The sequence below is a fragment of the Talpa europaea genome (genome assembly GCF_964194135.1).
Source record: "Talpa europaea genome assembly, chromosome: 11".
Classification (NCBI taxonomy): Eukaryota; Metazoa; Chordata; class Mammalia; order Eulipotyphla; family Talpidae; genus Talpa; species Talpa europaea.
Genome location: NC_140078.1, coordinates 12816279 through 12843198, shown reverse-complemented (window position 1 = coordinate 12843198; position 26920 = coordinate 12816279). Strand labels below are relative to the sequence as shown.

At 41.4% G+C, this 26920-nt stretch overlaps 1 protein-coding gene across 1 annotated transcript in view; it reads right to left on the bottom strand.

The window, feature by feature from the left end:
• Nucleotides 1–26920, bottom strand: part of CHD6 (chromodomain helicase DNA binding protein 6) — a gene marked incomplete at both ends in the record, with an annotated part of 124323 nt that overhangs the window by 24803 nt on the left and 72600 nt on the right. Inside the window, 10 exons of the mRNA XM_084247649.1 lie at nucleotides 4827–4887; nucleotides 6518–6647; nucleotides 9804–9907; nucleotides 11986–12075; nucleotides 13861–14020; nucleotides 14683–14882; nucleotides 15526–15728; nucleotides 17388–17498; nucleotides 18533–18712; nucleotides 20588–20752. Of these exons, the coding sequence (XP_084103775.1) occupies nucleotides 4827–4887; nucleotides 6518–6647; nucleotides 9804–9907; nucleotides 11986–12075; nucleotides 13861–14020; nucleotides 14683–14882; nucleotides 15526–15728; nucleotides 17388–17498; nucleotides 18533–18712; nucleotides 20588–20752 (1404 nt within the window). The remainder of the gene's footprint in view (nucleotides 1–4826; nucleotides 4888–6517; nucleotides 6648–9803; nucleotides 9908–11985; nucleotides 12076–13860; nucleotides 14021–14682; nucleotides 14883–15525; nucleotides 15729–17387; nucleotides 17499–18532; nucleotides 18713–20587; nucleotides 20753–26920) is intronic.

Genomic DNA, 26920 nt, shown 5'->3' with positions numbered 1-26920 from the left:
TAAAGCAGTTCCAGAGGCTGTTTAACCCTATAAAGAAAAATAATTCCTATATGATAACTTGAAGTTATTTTTATTGATTCCGTCACAATCCTCTCAGTGCCCAGATCGCTCCCAAATTGAAGACTGACTGACTAACAAGCCTATAAAGTTTAATGTGAACAGCTTCACAAGCCTGCCCTGCTGATGGTCTGGTGGCTGCCTTCTCATAGAAGCTGCTGCTGGGAAGAAGGATCATCTATGTGTTGTTGAAACACTTTCTACTATCTTGACTATGGAAAGAATACTTGATTAGGAAAAACAATACCAAATATCTAGGGAATATTTAACTCAATTCTGTCAGTGGTGAAATCTTTGCAAAATCTTTTAATTTCCTGGACCTAAGTTTCCTCAGCTCACAGTGAGGGCAATGACAACCGAAGTGCTTACTTCACATAGTTGAGTGCAAGATCAAATTAAACAAGTGGAAAGTGCTGGAAAGAGTAAAGTTCCTTATAAGGTTATCACTGTCATTTCTTTGCTACTTGAGTTGTCTCTATCAGAAAACACAGCCCAAATTCCAAACAATAAGCTAGGGTCTGGAATGGTGAGACCTGAATTTTAGTTGTTCAGACCAGGATCTAAAGCTTCATGCTGATTTGGTTCATTCCGCTGCTTCTTAAGTCTTAGGGAGATATGAAAACATATCTTTGAAAATAATTATTTCCTACTTTGGGAAACTGATGTCACTGCTACAGGAAATCAAAGATAATGGAAGCTGAAGTAACTGGAAGAAAAAAAAAAAAAAAAAGAATCATCACTCCTGGGTGGTGATAAGGAGAGGAGAGATTATCCTGGGATGGAGTCAGTTGCCACAATAACCTCTGGGACTCAAAACCCATGAAATTCGAACAGGCTCATTGACTCCACTACTCAAAGCCAGAGAATATGTGGTAAATGGTTCTGGGACTGTAATAAGGTTTGCCTTATACGCAAAGTTCCAGAAGCTATTTTATAAAGTGCAATGCAGACTTCTGAGGAACAAGGAAAATACACATTTCCTTATTCCTCAAAGTGCAACTAAAACCCCTAGACATATATAAAACAATTATAAGCATACTCTGGAAGGGGAAGAAAAGACCAGCAAACTTGGGACCTTGGGACCCAAGGAATGATATGGTGGTAAGTTCCATATTTTGTTTTGGCCTTACAACTCTAGATTTGAAGCCAAAGAAGTTGGCTACCTGGAAATGTCAAAGGGTACAGACAAAACAAAAAGCACCAACACAAGCGTGTTATCTCTAGCAAGGATCAGGAAAGGGATAGGTTAATAACACATAAAATATTAATACAATACCCATCATACTTCAGTCCAATGACACAGATAACTGTGGCTCACCACTTGCATTCCAGTGAGCCAAGTGGGGAGCCTTTGTCAGGCTGTAACAAAACACCCATTCCCCTGCTAGGATGGTGAGAAAAAGTCAAGTGGGGAACCAGGATTATCATCCTTGACAGGTAATAAAAATAAGGCTTCCCACCTGTGGTGTCAGCTAAGGCAGTATGGGAGCAGAACTTCTGTTTCTGCCAATAATAATGAGAAACAACTGCTTGGTATCAATGAGGGCAGAGTGTGAACATGAACTTCTACTCCCATCTGGTAGTACCAAGTTTCAACTACAAGTGGGGTGTCAGAGGTAGTCAGATGAACAGAAAGTTTAAGTGAGCTCTAGATTTTCACAATACCCAAAATGTCCAGGTTTCAATAAAAAGAAATCACTTATAATACCAACAACCAGGAATATCTCAAACTAAGTGAAAAAGACAATTAACAGATGTCAACACTGAGATGACAAGAGATTTTAATTATCTGACACAAGAATTTAAAGCAGTGATCAGTGAGCAAGTCTAGACATGTTTACATAAAAGAAAAAGAAAGTTTCAGCAAAGGAATTATGATCCAAAGAAGAACCAAAAGGAAATTTTAGATTTTAAAAAAACGTAATAACCAAAAAACGAAACAAAAGAACAGCAAAAAAACTTTCATGGACAAACTCAAAAGCAGAATGGAGGACAAAGAGAAAATAATCAATGAACCTGAAAATAGAAAAGAAGGAATGAGCCAATGTGAACAACAGAGAGAAACAGCACACAGCAGGTGGTGTCTTGACATCATGTGCTCCGGACCTGCACCTCTCCTGGCCCTTTGTTGGAGACAACACGCCTCAGCGGACTACACCAAAAGAACAAACCTAGAGATTCAATACAATGAGCAAACTACAAAAAGGCTGACTTCAAAGAAATCCACAGAAAAGATATCATAGTTAAAATTCTGAAAACTGAAGACAATGAAAAAAAATCTTGAAAGCACCAAGAAAGAAAAGATACCTTAGAGGAAGAACAATAGTAAACAAGACTACGTGCTGTTGGCAGAGGGATAGACAACAGACAATGGAACAGAAGAGAGATACAGAAATAGAGTCACACAAATATGCTCAACTAATTTTCAACAAAGATGCTCAACTAATTTTCAACAAAGATGCAAAAGCAATTCAGAAGAGGAAAGATAACATCAAAGAAACAAATGGTTCTAGAGTAACTAGGTTAAAAAAATGATACACGATCTAATTCTTCCCAAGGGTATGAAAATTAACTTAAAATAAACCTTAAGACTTAAATGTAAAACTATAAAACTTTAAAAACAAAACAAAATCTTTCAAAATACATCTAGACAGAGATAATCAATAAATTTATAAAATATCCATAAAAGGAACAATTAATTCATCAAAATGAAAAACTTGTTCTATAAAAGACAATGTGAATAGGATAAAAAATACAAACTAGAGGGTGGTAGAGAATGTGCAAACCACTTATCTGACAAAAGACTAGTATCGGAACAAGTAAAGAACTCAAAAATCAATAGTAAAAAAAGAGGGCCTCCCCGGTGGCGCAGCGGTTGAGCGCTGGGTTGCGAAGCTGCCCGCGGCCTCTGCGGCGCCGGTTCGATCCCCGGCTGCTCCCGGCCACCGGAGGAGGGTCCCACATGGCGTGCAGACCTCTCCTGCCGCCCGCTGCTCCCCTCAGCAGTGTACTTCGGTCCTTCTGCCTGCTCTGCTCCCCGCTCTGGCTCTGGTGAATTCTCCCACCCTCCCGTGCTTCTGACTGTACCCAGTGCATGTATAAACAAAACAAACAAACAAACAAATAAATAAAAGCATGCCTCTATTTAAAAAAAAAATAGTAAAAAAAGAAAACAATACAATTATAAAATGGGCAAAAGACATGAAGAAACATTTCACTGAAGAAGACAGACAGGCAACTAAGCACACAGTAAGACGCTCAACAGTTTTAGGCGTCAGGACAAGGCAAAGATATCACCACCTACCCATCAGATTGGCTCAATAATAAAAAAATAGTGCCAACACCAAAAGAAGTGAGGATGATGAGAGTGTGAAATCACTCATATACTGCTGGCAAGAATATAAAGTAGTAGAGCCACTCTGGAAAACAGCTTTCAGTTTCTGAAAAAAGCTAGCCATGTAGCTACCATATGAATCAGCAGCTACATGCCAGGACATTTATCCCAGAGAAGTGAAATCGTATATTCACACAAAATCTTTATGCAAATGTTAACAGAGGTATTTGTAAAAAACAAAAAGTGGAAACAACCTAGATGTTCCTCAACAGATGAATGGTGAGACAAACTCTGGCTCCACACCATGGCCCACTACTCAGGGATAAAAAGGGTTGGATTATTGTTACAGTAACACCCTGGATCAAGCCCCAGCAAAACCAATTCCCAAAGGTTACGTATCGCAGGATTCTATTTATATAAGTCTTAAAATAATAACATTATAGAAATGAATGGGTTAGTGTTTGCTAAGTATTAAATAGTAGGTGAAGGCAGGAAGGAGGAGAGAACGTGGCTGTAAAACTCTGAGGGCTCTTTGTGGTCAAGGAAGAAAATGGGGCCTCCCTGGTGGCACAAGGGGTTAAGCACCTCACTATGGGGCAATCCGCAGCCTCTGCAGCACCAGTCCGATCCCTGGCAGGCCAGGGAGCAAATGTGGCGCAGCAGATCTCTCCTGACTCGCTTGCTGCTCCCTTCAGCAGTGTATTTCAGTCAGTCTATCTGTTCTGTTACTCTGGTGAATCCTCTCACCACCCGCATCTCTGGCCTGTACCCCAGCTCTTGTATGCAAAAATAAACAAATTTTTTTTTTAAAAAAAGGAAGAAAATGTATCTTGTATCTTGACTCTATCAATGTCAGTATCATTATAATATTGTAGATTATTTTTCAAAATGTTCATAGGGTGGGAAATTGGGTAAAAGGTACATGGGAACATTCTGTATTATATCTTATAATTGCCTTCAAAATTTACGGTTATTTTATTTATTTATTTTTAAAGATTTATTTATTTTTATACAAGAGCTGGGGTACATGCCAGAAGTGTGGGAGGGTGAGAGGATTCACCAGAGACAGAGCGGGGAGCAGAGCAGGCAGACTGACCAAAGACACTGCTGAGGGCAGCAGCGGGCGCGTCAGCAGAGGTCTGCCACACCATGTGGGATTCTCGTCAGTCGGCAGGGATTGAACCTGTACTGCAGAGGCTGCGGAGAGCTTCACAGCATGGTGCTCAACTTGCTGTGCCACCGGGGAGGCCCTATGGCTATTTTAAAATCAAAAGTTTCATTAGAATAAAAGTGCAATGCAGTCTGTTATGCTGACAACATAATAAACTGTTAGGGAAAATGTAATCGCAGTAATGCAATCAAGTTCCCCAAGATGAGGATTTTTTTCTTGATATCAAAGACCTTGTGGATTACCAATACAGTAAATCTGGCTCACCATTTGTTTCTGGAGGCCATCTAATTTGTCTTCAGCATTGTCTTCTTTATCGATGTTGACTCTAGAAGTAAAAAAAAAAAAAAAAAGCAAAAGCATTACACCACCTAAGAGCTACTTTGGAAACAGGATGGAAATACCCAAACTCAAAGGTAACATTAAAAGATCCTTTTCTCCAAGTTTTCAACATCTTGGTTTTGCCAAGGTTATCACCTGTGTGGGCAGGTACCTCCTTCCACTGAGATGTAAGCATGAAACCCATGATCTATTCAGACAAGTTCAGAGGCTCATCACCAATGACACTGCCAGAAAAAAGTTAACTACTAGCCATCAAGAGTTACCTGAATATGTAGTTTTGATGGAAGAATAGACTTGAGAGACTGAAGGTTGTGCAAACCAAGCCAGTCCTCAGAATCACTTACATTTGGTAACAGTCACTTCTTGGAAGGGAACTCTGGAGTGACTGCTCAGAAGGAAGGGGGTTCTCCCTTTACCACCAGATACTACCCTAGCGTTAGTTGCCTTATGCCTTATAGTGAGCTTGCCTGTTGCTGATGCCAATCTAATTTTCATGATTCTATTTAAGACTGACTGAAATATTCCTATTTCAAAGTCAATTTCATCCTTGCTGCTCAGATCCTGGACACAGGAGAACCTACCTTCACTGCTTAACCACACGGAGGAACCCATCCCACAAAAATACAAGTTCTATACACAATACATTCTGCTACCTCAGCCAGGTAGGGTTTTACCTGACCCAGTGAATATATTAGTATCACCAGTCACATGGGCATTTGTTAACATCTCCTTGAAGACATCTTTACTATGTACATACACAAAACACCTCTGAGGCAGAGAACATTATGGTAACTCAAGAGTTCACTAGGGGTTAAGAATAGGTGGAAGAGGCATTTTACCCTTTTCTCGGTTTTGGCAAATAGTTGGGAGCTTCTGGCAGTGCCATGCCCTCATGTCCAATCCTGGCCACAGTCCCAGACAATGGAAAGCAGTATCTGCTACTTCTGGGGAGAAGACTGAGCCAAAAGCTTACCAAACATAAGCTAAGGGATGCAGGTTGTATTTTCCAAATATATATATTTTGGGGAATCACAGCTTTTGACTCTTTGCTTAGCTTTCCACATTTGGGTTGATGAGAACAGTAAATAAAACTCAAAGGATATTCTTCTATTCTTTTTTGTAAACTGCCCATGGATAAAGTCTAATTGCCATAAAGCAATGGCTCCTAAATCCACCTTACTCATGGGTCATGCAATCCTTAAATAATGTTGGAATTTCATCTGAGGAATTTCAAGGTCAGGAATTCTGTACTTGCTATGTGTTGTTCTAACTTTTTGTCAAGTGGGAGAGGTCTGATTTTTCCTTGAGAATCCTCTGACCAGACAAGAGAGAATCCTGGCTGAGGAGTAGGGCAGGATGGTGGGCACTGTGGGGAACCCATGAAGGACAGAAACTGGTATTTGGTACAAAGTGCTCTGAAGTTAAAGAAAAGGTCTGAGGCACATCAGGATGTAACGAAAGCAGCAATCTGGGAAGGTAATTCCAGCAGGACATGGCTTAAAAGGGATGTCAGACTGTGAGGAAGAGATCATCGAGAGCTGCATCTTGTGGAAGGGGACTACAGCTTCATGGCACAGAATGTCCACCTCATGGGGTTGGCCCATGCAGCTCCTCACCTTTCAGGAACTTCTGAGGCCCCATCCGTAGTGCCCTGTTCTGCAGAAAGGGACTTCTCATCTGGCATCCCGACTTTCTCCAGGAAGCAAAGTGCTGGGTCTGCTCGCATGGCATTGTACCTCTCATACCCTGATCGGGGTAATGAGAAGTGTCAGAAGTCATGTCAGAAGTCACAAAATCTGCCTTGGGCCCAATAGTCATTTTGCTTCCCTTATTGAGTAAGAAACAAAAGAAACCAAACAAAAATACTTAAGATTAATCAGATCCTATAAGATTTCCTATCAGGGGAAGATCCTTGAGCTAAAGTGGACACCGCTAGGCAGTTCTTAATGCAAAATGAAAGCTTGTGCCAATACTCTGTGTCCTCAGAGAGACACAGATATAGCAACAATCCTCACTCTTTCATTTCTTTTGGACAGTAAAGACAATCAGAAATGTTGAATTCAACACTTCTTTACCCTACATCCCAGCTCTGGACACCTTGTTACTTCCTGAATGGGTCTTGCTTTTTTAATGTTTTCTTTCATCCCAGGTATTAGAAATGTGTACAAATGTGTATTTTTTCATTGTTATTGTTGAATCAAATGTAATCTTACAAGACAGGATCATAGAAAACATCCAAATCTATTGTTATGGCATACTACCTTGGGGCAAACTCCTTCATAATCGTGAAAACCCTTTCCATGTTGCTACCATTAAATAAAGTCAATTTCCTGCCCTGTAGTATGTACAGAGACACCCCATCACCAGTGATGGAGGATGCAGCAGGAGAAGCAGTCTGGTTGCTAGTAACCAACTTGACTTGACTTTGTTGGGTATTTTATTGCTATATTGGTTTTTATTCTAATATCATGTTGATGCAGTTCAATCCCTTCACTCTGTTGGCAGCATGCGGTATTTCTGTCTGGGGAGCTACAGGTATGTCATCTTTTAATTCAAAGTGATTTTCTTATCATCTCCGTGACCGGTGCTGCATGCATGGGGCACATGGCAAGAGAAACTGTAGTGCCTTATGTTCTTCTTTATTAACTTATTCCTTGGGCGATTATTTGATAACTGCAATGAGGCTATGGGCTCCCTAGGAATAGAATCTGTGTCTGCTTTTACTAATAATTTCATGGTCAGTACCTGGCACAGGCTGGACACCATACAGATTTGACAGCTGACTGGATGTCAGTTCTGCCCACTTCTTCCAATAATCACCGTAGGAAGAAGTATTCTCGTTCTCTCCCCATGCTCTGCCTCAGCTCACATCAAAACAGAAATTTTCTCAATGTTCCTGCTGTCTTGAGAACATTTTTGCTGTTGTTTCCACCTGCTCCTCCTCATAAAGAGGGCTGCTTTGCCTGAAAGCTGAAGTTTCTTCGATGGACCCATTACAACTAGGGAGGTTAACTACCCATGAGTGACCTGCCCTTGTTTGCTCTGTGTCTGACAGGGCATGGATCAAGTTGGGTTGCTCCACGTGCCTACTACCTCGGTACATTTCTACTCTTCAGCTTACTCCTGCCATGTGTGGGTCTGAAGTCTAGACAGATTTGTCTTTCTCACTCAGCTGTGGATCTGGAGGTGAGGAAGAGTGATTGATTTGGTTCCCTAGAAAGCCCTAACAACTGTCCTGAAAAGAGGGCAGTAGGAACTGTGATAGCACTGTGAAGAAATAAGTAGTAAAATGACAGGCCTTCGCGGGGGTGTAGGCTGCTTGCCTCTTCATTTAGTGCAAATGTTCCTCTCTGAGAATAAGAATAGAAATACTGAAATTCATATCTTCATGAAAATTTCATAACTCCAAGTTGCCCTATAGGGGTGACAGTCATTTAGTGCAATTGAGAGCTGTCAAGAGCATTATTCAGAACAGGTTTGCTACAGGCCGTTCTTGCTACAAGTTGAAGCCCCAAAGATGAAGCTAATTCTTCCAAGTCAGCCCAGAGGTGGAAGCACTGCTGTATTTTTTTGATCTAAGCAGCTTTGTGACAGACTATGTTTGAGGTGGACAAGAAGATTCACAAAACCTCAATGAAAAGTTGTGCATCTCATAACCAAGAAAATGGTTGCAGCACTACAGCGCTTAATAATGTCTCTAAGCATGGAAAAGAGAGAGGGGGCTTCCTGATAGATTCAGGCAGGATCTAATTTGGACTCTGGAAGACTCCAAGGAAGACAGATTCAAGAGGTCAACTACAGGCATCTGTCCAATCTAGTCCTAAGTTGACAATGTTACTACCCAACTAGGCTAATACGACACTATCCAAGAGTGAGCCAGTCTGCAGGTGTAGCTTCATTCGTAACAGCAGAATCCAAGATTTGAGGGGATTCTGTAAAATATGTATAGCATGGTTGTTCAAGAATTGCTACTTGCAGAGCATGTGTTAAAGTTAACCTTCCAAAAGCAGAGCAATAAGTCAAAGTAGAACAGATGGTGAATAGCATCAAACATCTATTCAGCACCAAGCACAATTCTAAGCAGTTTACATATGGTATCTCGATTAATTTTCAAACAACCTTCCAGGCAGGTTGTTTTTATACTATTCTCCCCCATGGTGCCGGTGAGGAAAACTGTAAGTTCATGATGTGAGTAAGTTCATGATGTGAGCTGACAGCAAAAGACAGATATTCCTAATTTTTCTTTAAACCTTGATCTCCAATTGAGAACTGGAGGAAAGATGTGCATCAGCCACACTACAATGACTGTCATCTGGCCCTTTGCTATTAATTGTAATAGGTGGCTGAAAGCAAGGGCAGGGGTTTAGAACAGAAATAGATGTGAAGAAAATGGGCACTTATTTCCCGCTACTCAAGAAGCTCTAAGTTCCCTTTAGTTCTTGGCTCCCATAATTAAAAAAAAAAAAAGGTGAGAAAATTGTTGTTCTTTTATCCTTAAATTTTTATAACAATTGGACAAAAGATGCACACTAAAATAACCTTAGAGTCAAATATACATGAAATGTTAAAACCCTTATTTACTTATTTCTTTACTCAAGAAACACTGGTGCCTACTATGCGTAGGCACTATGACAACACAGGGCCTATAGAGTGCAGCAGACCCAGGTCCCACTCCCAGACAGGCCAGCAAGGAAGATACACAATGAACAAGTTCTTTGCAGCCACAGTCACCCTCCCTTTTGAAGTTCTTCAATGACATTAGCTTTTATCACATTCATGGCTACCATATTCATCTGGTCAAAATTCTAAGAGGGCAGAGGTAAGGCTCTACTTTTTAACAGAGACATGCAACAGAATTATGGAGATTTTTCAGGAAAGGAAAAAGCACAAGGAATTACACACCATGTTTGAACACACCAATCAGAAGGGATTTATCGGCCTCAGCATCCCACCAATCCACTGGGATCTCCACATAGTCGATGTCGGGCAGAGGCACTTCCAGGTCCCTGTGGGAAAAAGGGCATTGACTCAATTTCTTCAACACAGCAGACACACAGAGCTACTGCTCAAACCCTGGCACTAAGCTACATCCCTCACTGCATACTTAGATGCTGAAATAACAAACGAAAGGATTCAGAAGACTGGGGACACAGGTCCTTAACCAGAGCTTTGCAGCACCCAGAAAGCTATTTCCTCATATGTACTTGACTCCAGGCTGCCCCCCAGATTGACTGGCACAGACTTTCAAAGCACCTCTTGGAGAACTCACTGACAGTCAGTCTGAAGGGGTCTTGGGATCTACTGTATAAAGTAGCTCTGATATGCATCTTCAGTTAAGAATTCAGAAAAAAAAAAAAAATCATCATTTGAAGTTGAAATACCTCCCAAATGGTTGAATTAATACTTAATCAAATGTTGAACAGTGCCCAAATTACCTTGGATCAACATGTAGAGATCTCAGGCACTGAGAACAAGACTGCCCGCCATGGCACATGTGGGGCTCTGAAGAGAGCCTTGTGGAGGACAGGAGGCACCTCCCGCCAGTGGTCTGCTAATGGTGTGCTGGGTCAAAACTGACACAACTTGTGTTACTCCTGGCCAAAGAGTGAGTATCATTTGCCATGGGGAGCGAGCATGCAGGGATTGGCAGGCTTGTGCCAGCAGCCCCGGTATGAGTTTCTGGTCAAGTTCTGAGAGCTGACATCGATCCTTAACAAGTGTGTGAAGTCTGACCACAATCCTTACTCTTTGAAGGCTTTGGGGGAAAACATCGACCTGGAAGGCCCTTCTCTCCCACCACCCAGCTGCCTGGGGTGATTTCTCTGCAGCATTTGAACTTTCTTCTTTGATTAGGCTCTTCTTCTTGTGACACAGAGCTAACGGCCGTTTGCCAGGCCCAGCTACCTCTGTGAAGATGGAGTTGCCGGGCAGCACTCCCTATCTCGCTTCACTGCGGGGCTCACTGCAATGACTTTTCTTGGATGAATTGTTATTCATTCCTCACGGCAGCTTCTCCACAATTAAGCGTTAAACCCGAACAGGACTGGTGAGAGCCAGGACTGAGGAAAAGAAGGAAGAAGGCGGGCAATGGACTAACCCTCTCCAAGTTCTACCTAGCTTTCATCCATCTACAGATCTAAGAAAACACTGACAGGGGAATGATTAAGTTCAGGTAGATTACTTCTACCAGGTAACAGGTTGAATTCAAAACAGTATTTCAGATTTTAAGTAGTACAGCATTCGGACTTACAGTTATACAACTTGAACCAAAACACCCAACCTCTCGATCCCTTGTAGAAATGACCACATTAACTACAGAAAGTACATCAATAGTAGTCAATGGGATGACTGATCATTACAAACTGCTGTCAGTGCCCTTCACCTCTCTTCTCTTTCAGGGCTCCTATGCCTCTAAAGCCATTAGCATCTTCCAACGGAAAGAGAAGAAACCGTGGTTCCGGGAAATCTCAAACCAAAGTTCAAATGCTAACACTTTTGGTGTCCTCTGCAAATGACAGACACTGTACAGGGACAGAGCAAACTATAGATCTGGGGAAGATGAAAGAGGCTGTCTGGCAATCCCATCTATAAACAGTGACTACCCAACAGCCTGATCAGTGGTTGCTCATTTCTATAGCATTGGAAACATTAACTTACAAAACTTTGATGAAACCAGTCAAACAGGTCACGTGTATTACATATTAATAAACAGGTTAATAAATAAGGGAGGACCATTCAAATGTAAAAGAGCACCAGGACCAAGAACAGGATTCTGAGTAATACTTTCAGTCTATGCCTGTCAGCTCAAGTGCATCAAAGTAATTAACACTCATCTCACAATGACTAGTGAAGTAGAGAAAAAAACTAATCAAAAAAACCTTATCAAAAGCTGTGTTTCTACAACCGTTTTCTTCTTTATTGCACTAGTGGGAGAAACAGCCTCACTGAAATAGGCTAAAATAGCCTCACTCTATCATCTACGATCCTGGGTGGGATCATGGGCCTCTTGAAGTGCCCGCAGGTTTTCCATTTCTATACACAGTAATTTATGGCAAGGCTTGATGACTGAGAGCTGAGGTTTTACCTTGCAGGAGTTCCCTCAAATGCTTTATCAGCTGCTTCTCCCAGTATTTCAGCTTTTAAGTAGTACAGCATTCGGACTCGCAAAAGCACCCTATGAAAAGTAGACGCATTAATGAAAACACATTAGAACCCATGAGCTGGTCTATGAACTGCCACCCCCAAGCTGACATGGGGAAATTCTGGGCATTACAATGTCCTTAGTTATATGAAGCAATATATGAGAAAACACTAGACAAACAAGGAATTAGGTATCAATGGCAGACGCTATAGTGGTCATCCCAGTTTTATACTAGGAGTGCATCTCATCAGTCATTTGCTGGCTACCTGTGAGTTCCAGGGGCCAGCAGAAACAGACAGCACTCCTCCTGATCCTTGAAAAAGTACTCACCCCTTTCATTTGGCCACAGTGACCTCCTAGGCTTCCAAGAGGCCGGGTAGCAACTCACTAGTTTATTGACAGTGAGCTGAAATTGTGCTGCTTTCACACAGTTTCACTTGTACATAGTAAATGATTATTATAAAAAAAAAATACTTTTTCTGGCATTACTGTCAGAGTAATCTTATTTTCTCTCCTGAGGTGCTAAAGTTACTGTCGTTCTGCATGGAACACACTCAGGTTAGCTTGGGAAGCACCAGACATGCCCACAGCACCCGTCACTGTGCATAAGAGTTTTTAATCACAATATTGGGCATGAGACTAATCTTCAAATATTTGAAGGGATCAAGGGTAAGGGTTAGACTTCATCTGTAAAGGAAAAAAACAACCCAACAACCATAGAACCAGTAGGCTGATAGGCGGGGAAAACCTTTAAAGTATTGTAATTTAGAAGGATAAACTCTAATCAGAGGTGTGCAGAGGACTTCCCTCTGCCTGTCAGGAATGCTGGGGAGGGAAGTCTGCACAGCCTAGGAAGCTGGATTAGATGGTTTCCAAGAGTCTTTTAAATTATGATCAATTCAAAGCACAATGATACAAATATCCACGTGCAAATATGGCACTTTTGTGGCTAAGTGCTCTAACTCCCTGAAACTAAACTTTTACTTTCTATCACTTTTTTCCTTTGTCTCCACCTGGTTCCTCAATTGCTAACTGACAGATAGAAAGAATATTACTTCGAAAGAATATTACTTCAAAGGCATGCCTATCAAATATCCAGAGGCCAGAATGAGAAGAGAAAGCTAAAAAAGGAAGCAACATGGGCAGTGGTGGGAAGGCCAGTCTTCTCTCTTTGCTAATGTAATGTGACCTCACGGGCAAAGAAAGGGAAAGAAAAGGAGTGAGCAGTGAAATCACCAGTGTCCTCACTGGATTCTGAGAGTCGGCTCAGAAGAAAGCTCTGGGTACAGACTGCCTTGGTATAGACAGCAGATTCTGGGGGAGGAAGAGATGTTGTTAAAGAAGTCAGAGAGATGGTGCCTCCTGGTGGCACAAGGGGTTAAAAAGTCTCAGCACTAGCAAGCTATCTCCAGCCACTGGTGGCATGAGTTTGATCCCCAGCCAGGGAGCTGACCCACATGGTGCAGCAGACCTCTCCTGTCTTGCCCGCTGCTCCCCTCAGTAGTGTACTTCAGTCAATTCACCTGTTCTGCTCCCCATTCTGTCTCTGGTGAATCTTCTTACCCCCCCATCTCTGGCCTACACCCCAGTTCTTATATGCATAAATAAACAAACATGAATCTTAAAAAAAAAATAAGAGAAGTCACAGAGGTTTCAATGTGAATGAATGCTGACCCAGTTTAGGCCACGTATCCTTTCTTTCCAGGTCTTGCATGGTAGTACAGCAGTATCAAGTGATCTCCCACAGCTCTGGGGGGTCACAGGGTCTGGATAGACTGAGAGGAGCTGCCACCAGGGATGGGGAAGGGAAACACTTACTTGTTGCAGTGCTGTTTGAGGTGTTTCTTGTAGCCGTCATCATGCAAGACTACCTCAGGGTTGCAGGTGGCCAGCCAGTCAGCATTCTTTAACTCAGGGAGCAGCAGCTGGTTCTTTGTCTTCTTCCCCTTCCTCCCTCTGGGGACTGGAGCAGACAATCCTGACACAGAAAGGCATTGTGGGACAGGTGGATAAGCCCACTGGTAAGCCCACTCTGCTGAGACAGAGCTGGCTTGGGGCTGCAAAGACACAGCTAGGCTTTGGTGATGGTGAGATGTGCCTAGTACCCTGCGCAGGACCATTCAGGACCATTCAGTCAGGGAGTAGCAATTTACACTGTGAGGGGCAAGAAAGGTATACCTGTATCTTTCAGGAACTTAGATCTCACCCAGGGAAAAAGGAAAACTTGGTCTGAAATCTGAAGGTGGACCACTGCCAAGCACAAGGAAGGAGAGGCACAGTACACACACATACGAATAGGCCCAGAGAGGTAGAACTGGGACAGAATGGAGAAAGGCAAAATATGAACCACAGAGCCCATGGTTTGAGCCTCCAATTCAGAGTAGGACCCTCTGTGATGCTGAGGTTAGTAGGGAGGATAGGAATGTGGGAAACCTCAAAAGGGCCCAACTGTACTTAAAATACTACACATAACACTGGATGATTCTGAGGGAGAACTACAAGTATCGCCATCCTTTCCCACAGGGAACACTATGAAATATATCTGAGAAATGGAAGTTCTCCAAAGCATAGCAACATGGACCAACACAGGAAAAGGGATGCAAATGCACAGAACTTTGTGCTTCTCAGACATGGGCTCACCTGAGTGGTTCTGGAGGGTCTGGGCCTGCCCATCCTTGGTAGGTGTGATCAATTCCCAAATGAAACTCTTGATCTTCTCATCCCCCTTGTAATGTTTGACACAGTATACCAGCAGGGCACGGCAAATCATCTCCATGTCTTTCTCATTCAGATGCCACTTGAATCGTCCATGAGTCAGGATGTCCTTCCAGCGGCCCCAGCTGACAGTGGAAACAGAGAAAGGCTTTAAAAGTGGAAGGACTATGCATGCCCTCAACACTGCTGGACAAGAAGCCACAAGTCCTTTTCATTCCCTGTTGGGTCTATTAATCTCTCTCAGGACTTTGTTCTGAAGGACCTTTGAAGACAGCATGCTAGAGCATGCTGAATGTCACTAAGGTGACATGGACAGTAAAATGTTAAGAAGGGAGGGCTGAAAATATCTGGAGCAGGGAATACATTTGGAATTAAAACAAAGTCCAACCGCAGTATTCAAAAGCAATGGTGAACTCCCAGAAGCTAAGCCTTCTATTTCTACCACAGCCAGAGCCCTACACAAATCATGCCTTAACTTTAACATCTGTTGCATATCCTTGGGGGACAAACGCAGGAAATCAGTACCAGGCAGCAAATTAGTAACAGAGATTTGCTATGACAAGCATATGAGAAAACCACAGCGCATCTATAACATGGCAGCAGAGTGCACACTGACTGTGGGGGAGGGGTTGTGGGTAGACAGCACAGTTCTCTCCTGCTCTAACAGATCCTCCATCACTCCAGGGGGGATCAGAGAGACAGACTGAACCAATCTCAGGGCTGAAAAGAAGAGGGGAAAAACAACAAATAGGCAAAGCCAATACCCACCCAAAGATGAGTAGGTTCTTTTCTACCCGGAAACATTCAGCTCGGAGGTAGCGCCTGGTTTTGTCATTGAGGCGCCTGGACCTCGTGGGCCTTTCATCAGAGTCGCTGTCTAACTCTGAAAACTCCATGAGCTCATCTTCCTCAAAGGAGTTGTAATGTTTGGTCTGCTTTCGCACGCGAGGCCGGTCGATCACTAAGCTTTCCTAGAAATAAAGAGAACTGTTGGGGAGAAAGCCAGTCTTCTCTCCACCCCCATCCAATGCACAAGACTATCCTCCTGGTATTTCTCAGGGTAGATTTGGGAAATAACTGCACCCTGGTCTCATTCTCCAGGAGGAAAGGTTCTCCTAGCACACCTGCTGTGTCCACACAACCAGAGGGAATTCTCTGGGACTTGCTGAAGCTGGCATGCTCCCCAGCCCCCAGTGCTGTCTGCCACCATATGCTGTTTCTGCAGTCATTCGAACGCGTATGGGCAGGCAAGGCCCCCCAGTGCTGAGTGGCAGTCTGCTCTTGCCAAGAAAGACTGGTGTGGTCGTCCCAGCTGCTCTGCCAGCATGCAGAGGCAGTCTGCGTGCTGGAGACAGGATGAGCTATACAATTCCATCTGCTCAGCAACTTTCTGAAGGCAAACACACATTCCTGCTGCTTCATTTTTTGCTTTCCACTGGCACTAGCTGCTAACCTTTTGTCTTTCACTGAAAACATCATCCCCAGCTCAGGAACCTATTGGTGACTCCCCTGGCTACACACATCACTGCTTTTCTAGTCTCCATCATTTCATGCTCCCTTCCCCTTATACCTCTTCCCAAAGCTCAGCTAAGCTTCTGAATTCTCTCTGAAACCCAGATCAATTTCTAGAGTCATCCCTGCCTCAACTACCTTGCTACCCCATTTCTTCTTACTGTCTACAAGGCAAGAGCTCTCCCTTCTCTTCATCACTGGCCCTCTCCTCCCCCGTAACGCCTTGATTGTGACACTAAAACACTTAAGGCAGGTTATTAGAGGGGCTGCAGGAGCTTCCTATTTGGAGAAAAGAGGCTGGATTAAGCAATCTGAGGGTCCTACAGAAGAATAATCATGACTGGGTGCTGGTTACTGAATCTGCTAGATGTAAGCCTGAATTATCGCCTAGGTTTTTGCATACAGGAGAGTTCAACACTCACCCAAGAAGACAGGAAGAGTGATGTGTACTCATTGTGTAGTGAGGTGATAGGATCAGAGATAGAAGGGAGGGAAACCAACATTTCAGAGGCACCTCACAATGGGTGAAGCACTTAAATTCACAAATGTTATCTCCAACTCTGTGACGTGAGCACCACCATCTCTGTTTCTCACATGTCTGTGAGGTTTAAGTACCTTGCCCAAAGGCAGAGGGCCAGGCAGTGGCAGGCCTAGTATCAAACTCTGGTTTCACTCTGAGGCTCTAGCTCATGTTCAGAAACAGCAAAATTAAAGATATGGCAAGAATGGAGGTAAAACCAACAAACGATTCTTCCTCATGCTGTTTTCCTCTTCCTGGTACTCAATAGAAATGAAGTTTCTTTCATAGGAAGTATTGAAACAGAGGTAAAATAGTCACATACCAACGATGGATGTTGGCCTGGAACAGAAGGCTGAATTTGACCTGCTGTCTTAATTGCCTCTGTCTAATTTTCTGAATGCCCAGCACACTGGTCATTTTAAAATCATTAGTTAACACTGTCATGTTCTATGTGCCGGGCATGGTTTAAGCCTGTTATATGGAGCATCTCATTTAAGAACTAAGGCTCAGAAGCAAATAATGACTTGAGCTGTGTGGGGATTTATCGCCATATTAAGATGTCTGAAATGTTCAGTGGAATAAATTATTAACTTTGTACCTTTTCATTCTTTGCTTCAGTGTCCAATTCAGCTATTTTAGCCCATTTCTGCCAAAAGTTTGGATCATCTAAGGAAATATCTGTTCTGTTTCCTGAAGCCACAAAGCTAGCCTGTGAAGACAAGAGTCAATACACTGCTTAAACATAGTACAGACTAGTAAAACACTTGTGTTATTTCAAATGCATAAGAAACGCAAGGATATTCTCCATTGAAATTAAAACCAAAACTCCAAATAGACTACAAAATGAATGTGAAAATCGCAAAGCTAATTTTTTAAAAATTCTATTCAAAGACCGGGTGAGGAAATTACAATTTCAACCTATAGAATCATTTTTTTGGAACTTAGAAGCAGGAAGACAACCCCTGAAAGACAATAATGATGTTATTTGATGTCTAGTTTCCTAGGAAAGGTTCCTTCTTAAAACTTATCTAGATTTAATTTTTCTTTCAGTTCAGGAGATACCAAATGCTGGCTCTGGGAAGGGGCTGGTTTGGGTAGTATGAAGTGTACAGAGAAGAGTGATACCTATAAAACACAAAATGCCCTGTGCCACAGTCCTACAGAATCAAGTAGCTTCTGGAGCTCCCAGAGCCTGTGGCCAGGGAAACCCAAGAGGGATCTGATAAGTGCTCTGAGCCACTGAATTCTAAATAGTGACACAGAGAGCAAAGGAAAAAGCCTCTACTAGAAGCTAAGAATCTTGAGACTCGTTATCTTTTCTTACAAAGTGGACAGAATACCTGCTTGCGTTTGAGTAATGGAGTATTCATTGGAATTTCAACTCTCTGACGTACATCATGGGCATCAAGATGACCATTCAGGGGTTTCAGAGCAGTCCTTGTAAACAGTGAACAGTGCAAACTGTAAATTAAAGTCTACTGCCTGCTGAAGCTCAGCAACTAATGGTTAGAATGATATGTTCTTTCTACAGCTCTGACTCATTACTCAGACTTACTGTAGCTTCAGGGTATCATGCAGAATAGATGTATAGCAGATAATCTCAATGACATGTATTTAGAGACATGTATTACACACACAATGGTGTGTATCAGAGAAAAGAAGCCTGGCTAATGAGGGACAAAAAATAAATCATTTTCTCCTCACTCCCACTCCAACAAGTACGCAGGAGAGAAGGTTCTATACCTTGGCAAAGGTGGACCCTTTCCCTTCAGACTGGATGGTGATGGTGTGGGTTCTCCTCTGCAGAATCTGATCTATGTCTTCTTCACAGAACTTGGAGCCTTCATCTTCCTCATCCATTAAGGCTCCATAAGCACCTTTCCGGAGCAAGTCCTCTACCTCCATTTTTGAGAGCTGCTGTACCTGGACAGGTCACCAAAGGCTAATCACAAAGTAGAAAATGCACAGGAGAAAAACAGCCTCAAGTTTGACCTTTATAACTCACTAACTGCACATGTCAGAAAAACAGACATGGACAAAAAGCTTTAGACAATGAAAACCCAGGTAAAGATGGAGTCAAAGAGAACTATGGGGAGGGCAGGCAGACAATTGCTATTTGAGCTCCGAAATAAAACCCAGCACATGACCCAATGGCCCCAACATTCTTCAGGACATTGGTTATTATCAAAAGTCACAAGTCATTAAAACTATGTACCACTGAAGAGGATATGCTTAATGTTTATTCTATGTTTTAGTTTGAGTTTGCATCTTTAAAAGCCTGCATATGTACCAAATGAGTTAAAGAGTAATGATTTATTCATTATTAAATAAGTACATTGGTATTGGAAATGATGTCATTGCTTAACTTAAAAAAAAAAAAAAGATCCCATGCCAAGTGTGATCTTCTCAATTGCTTGCTGAAAACAGGAAATGGAAGTTCAAAACACCCTTTCCTGGTTCTAATTAAGAATCTGGTTCTCTTTACAACAATCACAAGAGGGAATTTCATGCGTCCCAGCACTGCTCATTTGAAATATTATTCTCAGCAACATATGCACAGTGAAGGAGATACAGACCATCTGGACTAAAGACAACTCCTTTGGAAGTCTGTAATTTCCAATCTTTGATGCCCTGAGCCCAGAGATTATGGAGATACTCCATTTTATCTGCCTATACTTTAAAACAATTTAAGGATTTTAGCTGCAACTTTTCTCCCCCTGGGAGAGTATTTTAGCTACTCATTTATTCATTCATTTACTCACTAACCATCAGTTGGATATCTTTAATACACCAAACATGGTTAGAGACCTTGGAGGATACATCTGACAAACTAGGTTCCATTACGCCTTCAGGAACTGCCAAGTCTGATGATAGCAGGTATCTAGAGGTAAGAGTGGTAAGATCTACTAACTTTTTTTTTTTTTATACAGGCATGTTTTATTTATTTATTTATTTTATTTGTTTGTTTGTTTATACATGCACTGGGTACAGTCAGAAGCGCGGGAGGGTGAGAGAATTCACCAGAGCCAGAGCGGGGAGCAGAGCAGGCAGAAGGACCGAAGTACACTGCTGAGGGGAGCAGCAGGCGGCAGGAGAGGTCTGCGCGCCATGTGGGACCCTCCTCCGGTGGCCGTGGGAGCAGCTGGGGATCGAACCGGCACCGCAGAGGCCGTGGGCAGCTTCGCAACCCAGCGCTCAACCGCTGCGCCACCGGGGAGGCCCAAGATCTACTAACTTCTAATGGGCACTGTTAAGAACTGCTGACTGAAATGTTACTGCATCTGGGGCATTCCTATATAACTGCTTCTACAGATTCCTTTATCCACCTATAAAATGCAGAGACCTAACCCTGAATTATCCTCCTACTCAATTACCCAACAAAGCTGTGTAGGCTGACTCAGTGTAGTGAAAGTGAATCTTAAAATAGCTGAAGAGTGGGCCTCCCTGGTGGCGCAGCGGTTGAGCGCTGGGTTGCGAAGCTGCCCGCAGCCTCTGCAGCGCAGGTTCAATCCCCGGCTGCTCCCCGGCCACCGGAGGAAGGTCCCACATGGTGTGCAGACCTCTCCTGCCGCCCACTGCTCCCCTCAGCAGTGTACTTCGGTCCTTCTGCCTGCTCTGCTCCCCGCTCTAGCTCTGGTGAATTCTCTCACCATCCCACGCTTCTGACTGTACCCAGTGCTTGTATAAATAAATAAATCTTGGAAAATAAAATAAAATAAAATAGCTGAAGACTCCAGACCACCCAGGCTGTGTGACAAATGCTTCTTAAGGCTCCAGAGCAGGTACTGTCATACTCACCCCGTTAGTGCCGCCTTTTCGGTTGATGTCCTGAAGAACAGCTTTGTCCAGACCCAGCTTCAGGCTGGCCTTGTCAAACATTTCTCGCTCATAGGAGTTCCGAGTAATGAGCCGGTACACCTTGACAGCTTTGCTCTGGCCTATTCGGTGGCATCGCGCCTGAGCCTGGGAAGGAAGGAGGGTCATACACGTAATGTCACCAGATATAGTGGCAGCAGCCAAAGGAATAGGAAGATGCTGAAATTCCATGTGGGGTGAGCGAATAGCTCTCAGTTGAGTCATGGGACTGATTTTATAGAATTGACCCAAATGAAGGCTGCTCCTTCAAGGTCACTGATTTCCTCACTCATTATTTATTGAGTGACTACTGTGTGATGGGATACAGTGATGAGAAGCACCTGGCTTCCTGCCCTCCCCTCCCCAGCTTGTGGTCTGAGCACACACACATTCCCACAATGCTGTCCTGCTCTCTGGGGCAATGTCTCAGAGCTGGAAGCTCTAGATTTTGTAATTTTTTCATTTTACTAGAGAAATTTTCACCTACAGACAAAAGTATAAGTATATGACCTGGTATGAACAATTTCATTTCATCTGTACTACACCCCTACTCTCTAATGCTATGAGGCAAATCCTAGACACCATGTTTGATCTGTACAAATTTCAATATGTATTTTTAAAGAGAAGGACTCCTGTAAAACATTATTGCCACAACTCAAAAAGCTAATTCTTAGTACCAACTCATCAGTCAATGCTCCAGTTTCCCCGCTTATCTTATTCATAAATCTACAACTATATGTGTGTGTGAGTGTATTTATATTAGGATTCAAATAAGGCCCATACACTGTAATTGTTTGATAAGTCTCAAGTCTCTCTTATAACACTGCCAGACTCTGATCTCTCCTTTTATCAAATGTAATTTATTTGCTGACATGACCAGGTTTATCTGTCCCATAGTTTCTCACGGTCAGATTTTGCCACCTGTATTCTGGCTGTCTTACTGAATAGGTTCCTGTTTCCTGTATTTCCTCTAAAGTAGGACTTAATCAAGTAAAGATAGCACAAAAGGTTTGTTTGTCTTAGTTTAAATGGATGACCATTGCCTAGACCAGTTATTTTTGTTAGCTGATGTACAATTCATACAGGAGAAACAAGGTCTGTGTTTTAGTTCTTTCTCTTTACTTAGTTTCCAAAATAACATCCTCCAAAAGTGACCAACAAAGATTTTTATGATCAGATTTTAAGGAATAGAATTACATTATGCATTTAAATAAATGAACCTATGGTTTACTGCACCGTCAACATTACTTTTATTGCTGTTCAAATATGGCTTATGGGAGTCCTTCTGAAAATTCAGTCAAATATAGAAAGGAGGAGGATAAAATAAACTCTGGTGGCAGAATAGATGTGGAGGCATCAGCAAGAACTCACAGCTGGGGGAGGGGGTTGTGTGTACCTGCACATACACTTATATATACACGTGCAGATAAGAATTAGATGTAACGTGTCTGTATGTTTTATCAACGACCAGGACTCTTGGATAGCTCCCTTGCTTTCTGATATGAAGTTCTTAAGATATATTTCTTGCCCAGGCCTGGACTCAGACATTTTTCTTTCAAGGAGGCCTAGTTTCTTTTAGTGGGAAATGGTAGTCAGAGGCAGTAATTTGGATACTCTAGTGGTATTCACTGCTACTAACTTGGTCTTTGTTTCTAGGTTTATTTAGTAGGCAAAAATAGAAGTATTTGTGGGTGTATAGTACATACAACTATGTATAAATATAAGACAAAATGCACCATGAGGTCATGCTGACATACATTTATTTTTAAAAGAAGTACCATTGTTTTACATCCTTGTTAATATTTTTACAGTATAGGATTTCTCCATAGTGATATTTTAAATTCAAATTTAGGACTATGGGATTTTTACTTTATTATTACAACATCTGTACCTATTTTTAACTAGGTTGAAAAGCTCTGTTGTCAACCACACCAGTATCATTGCTCATTTGATTTATCCCACGATACATACATCAGTCTCAGAAAAACAATACCATTACAGTCTTCCTCTAACATAATTACTGAAAACAATGCAATAAGATTTTGTTTTCCCCTCTCAGGGTTATACCCCTCTATGTACAGTCAAATTACAGAGCTTTAAATACAAACTTGTAGGTAGGTTTCTTTTTTGTAGCCGTAGGGTTAGTAACCACAGAACGCTTCTGTGTAATATGGGGTTGAGTGAATGAGTAAATGTACCAGGGTCAGGGTTTTTACTTTTGAAGATGGAAGGTACAAATATGGAAAGGAAACCTAGAATAATTCTGTGGCATCAGAATGGATTTGGAGATATCATTATTAACGGATGGTTAGGTGTGTGCATGTGTGTATACAAACATATATACAGATATAGAACTAGACATAAACATGGTTATTTCTGTGTATATGTTTATGTATATACATATGTACATACACATACACGTATAAAACATGTTTTATGCACACACACTCTGTGTGTGTATTCTTGTTATGTCCACTGAGAGGGCCTAGAAGCAAACGGCATCCCTGTAGCAAGGACTGTTAACTCTCAACTCTTGGTTTCAAAATACCATTCTCCCTAAGACAGAACCAAGGTTAGAGAAATTAGGTTAATTCTAGGACCAGGGAGACAAAGTAGAGGATGAACCTGAAACACATTGTGCCAGAATATAAGGAAATACGCAAAGGATGATGGAAACATACTAAAAAGAACACTTGAAGCTTGAAGAGGCGTCTATTGGCTAAGTGTAGGACTGCCTGAACATAAAAATATAGTAATGGAATATGACCCACTGAATAAAAAAAATAACCCACAAGTCCACACTAACGTAAATAAATGGGAGAGAGGAAAAACTTTCCTTATTGCATAATATAACTATAAATACAGAGTGACAGAGAATCATCACTTTGTAACCATCACAGTGATGAACGATTCAGGCAAAAATAAAATCAGTGGCTGAGGCTCTGATGAGAAACAGAATATTTTACGGTCTCAAAGTATTTCTCTAAAATTACTTATTAATTCCAAAGGGAAAAAGAGCAACTTTTCAGTTGATAAGTCTGGCAGACATCACTGATGAAGACCAAGGTCCACATTATCAGACAAGGACATATGCTTCTCCTGATGTGATATATCAAGAAGGGACATAACACTAAAGGGGTATTGCTAAGTCTGAGTCCAATACATATAAGCACAAATTGAGTGACAGTCTATAAATAATTGGCCTGTATTCTTCAAAAACATCTAACTATGAGAGAAAAAGAAACACTGAAGAACTGATCGGGATTAAGAAGACTAAAGAGATATGAGAAACACAGGTAATGAATGATCCTGGAATGACTCTTAGACTAGGGATCATATCTATAAAGGACATTGAAAGAAATTAAAAAATTTGAATATGGACGATGGGTGGAGACTGTGTTCTAATTTCCTGCTTCTGACAACTGAATTAGTTATATAAAAGAATGTCCTGGCACTTGGGAAAGACACAGTACTCTGAGGACAACTTACCCTCAAATGGTTCAGACCCAAAAATGGTACTTATATTCTCAGAGAGACAGAAGATACAGTTAGGGCAAAAAAAGGCACACTGGGCAAAATGTAAACAGTTCATAAATATGGGTAAAGGGGAATATGGAACTACAAAGTGAAATTATATCAGAATGAAAAGGTAAAAACTATTATATACAGACATTTAAAATAATTTCTCTCTTGGAGTTATGCCATCCATTTGATATATAGCTAGATTTTATAATATCATCCTGTGTTTGAATTTTAGGGATTAATTCTCCCTGCCATTCTCTTCCTGCTCCCCTCCCCACCAATTTAACCATAATGGAGGGGGTGGGAAGAAAGAAAACTAAACCAAGTAACTTTGGAAAATAGTATTTTGATTATATTGTAACACTAATGATAAAAAACCCCACTATAATCCTGCATATATGCTGGTAAATTTATTTTTCACAGAATATGAGTTGGCAGTTCTGAAATCACTGTGTATCAAGGATTGAACAAATGAATAAATACACTATTATGATAATGAGAATCAAGTCCTCTCACAGCCAGAAAAAGGAGTTACAGATAAGGAAAAGGAGAAGACTTTGTGATGTTGAGCTGGCATCAGAAATCTCACTATGGGTGGATACACATGGAATAAATACAGATGTGTGGTATGAGTGTTTACTAGTGTACATACATGTATACTCTGGTTTTGTCTGCTCAGAGACTCTAGAAGCAATAATAAATAACTGGCAGCAATGGACACATAGTCAGACCTTGCTTTCTAAACACCATTCTGAAAATAAAAGAACCAGAGATCTTTGGGGAAATTTGTCAATTCCATGGCTATTGCAGGAAAAATGTAAAATTAACCTGACAATCTTTTGGTACTTTTAAAAAGCAAGCAACTGTTCAAAAGTTGATATGAGATACCAAAAGGATAGAGGAGTAGGCCTGAAGGAACTCCCAATAAGCACATCTGAACAACAAATATGGAGAGCAGTTGATTACAACTCATAAAAATAAAATAAAAATTCATGACCCCATCCCCATACTGACATAAACAAATGGGGGACAAAGGACAGCTGCTCTTTATAACAGAATTTCAATTAATAAATGTAGAAGGAGTGAATGTAATAGAAAGTTACCATAGCCAAATACTGTGGTAATAATTACTGAAGGCTAGAAGCACTGATGGATGTTAAAATTAATGAGCAAAAGTATGATGAGAAACAGTGTATTTACAGTCTCAAAACATCTTCTTCCAAAATAGTGATTAATTTTAAGGTAAAAATAGTTGTTTTACAGTGGAGAAGCCCAGCAGACACCATCTCAGCTAAATATTCAAGGTTAATATCCCAACTAAGAAGATGTATCAACACCATGAACCCCCTGATATGAGAGGCTAGAACATCACTGTTATATCTTTGCCAAAAATGCATGACCTCACATTTGATCATGACAAAACACGCAAACTGAGGAGTATTCTATAAAACTGCTGGTCAGCACCTTTCAAAAGTGTCAAGGTCATAAAGGATAAGACAGGAGCTGTCACAGCTGGAGGAAGCTAAGGAGTCATGACATCTAAAAGAAATGTGAGATCCTGCATGGGCTCCCAGACCAGAAAAAGAACATTTATAGGAAACAAATATAGTTTCAATAACTACACTATGGTTATATAAAATGCTAACATTAAGGAAAGCTGGGTGAAAAGGCCTAGCACTACACTGTTCCGTAATTTTTTTTAAGTTTAAAATGATTTTAAAATAAATTTTTGAAAATGAATTTTGTTTTATAAATCTATAAAACACTTAGGATAGTTCCAAAGCAAAATATGCAAAAAGGCGTATTTGGAAAAACTAGTTTCTATCCCTGTCCTGTTCCCTTACTCCTCCTGCCCCAGGCAATGGTTTAAAAATAAAGTTTTTAAGTTTTTACCCCCCTTTGTCCCACCCCCTAATCTTTTCATGGAGTTGGAAAAGGAAAAGAGAAAAACAGACACACACCTTTTTATAGCATACTATACATACTTTCCCACTTTTTTTTAACTCAGTAATACATTCCCGAGATGATTCCAAATGGAGATATTTCTCATTTTAAAAGCAAAGCTGAATAGACTATGGCTTAATTATTCATTCTTCTACTGCTGGACAACTGAATTGTTTAATCCTTGGCTATTACAAGGATTACAGCTGTCCCTCTTTCTTAGCATCTGTAGTGGCAATAAATCTTTATTACGAGAAGAGTTGATAGATAACTGGTAAAGGAAGTGATGGAGGTAAGTAATTATGTTTTATGAAACCTATAAGCTAGGAATATTTGCTTCTAAGTACTGACACCGATTTTTTTGTTCTGACTCATACAATGAGAGGGATTTTAAGAAATGTTCTGAGCCAAATTCCAACAATGTGTCCACATTTCCTTTCTTTACTACCAGAACCCCGATGCTTGTAGAGGGCAGCAATGTGTTCAACTGAAACCATGTCCAGCTTCTGTGGGATGGCGAGGTACTGGACAATGAGATGTAGAAGTCGTCTGCTGGGGGCATCTGGAGGAGTTCCTCTTTCCTGTAAAGCATCTTCCTTCCTTCTTTTTCCTGTCAGGGTCTAAAGTATCCATTTTGGATTCAAGAGGATATAAACCACACTCACTGAGGATGGTGGGACACAGACAGAAGGAGCCTTCGAGGCTATCACACATTCCCAGATTACCCATCTCCAGATTTCTTACTATCACAAGCAACTACGTGGTGCTAGGAGACAAACACACCGCATCATCACTTACCTGGAAGATAACAGA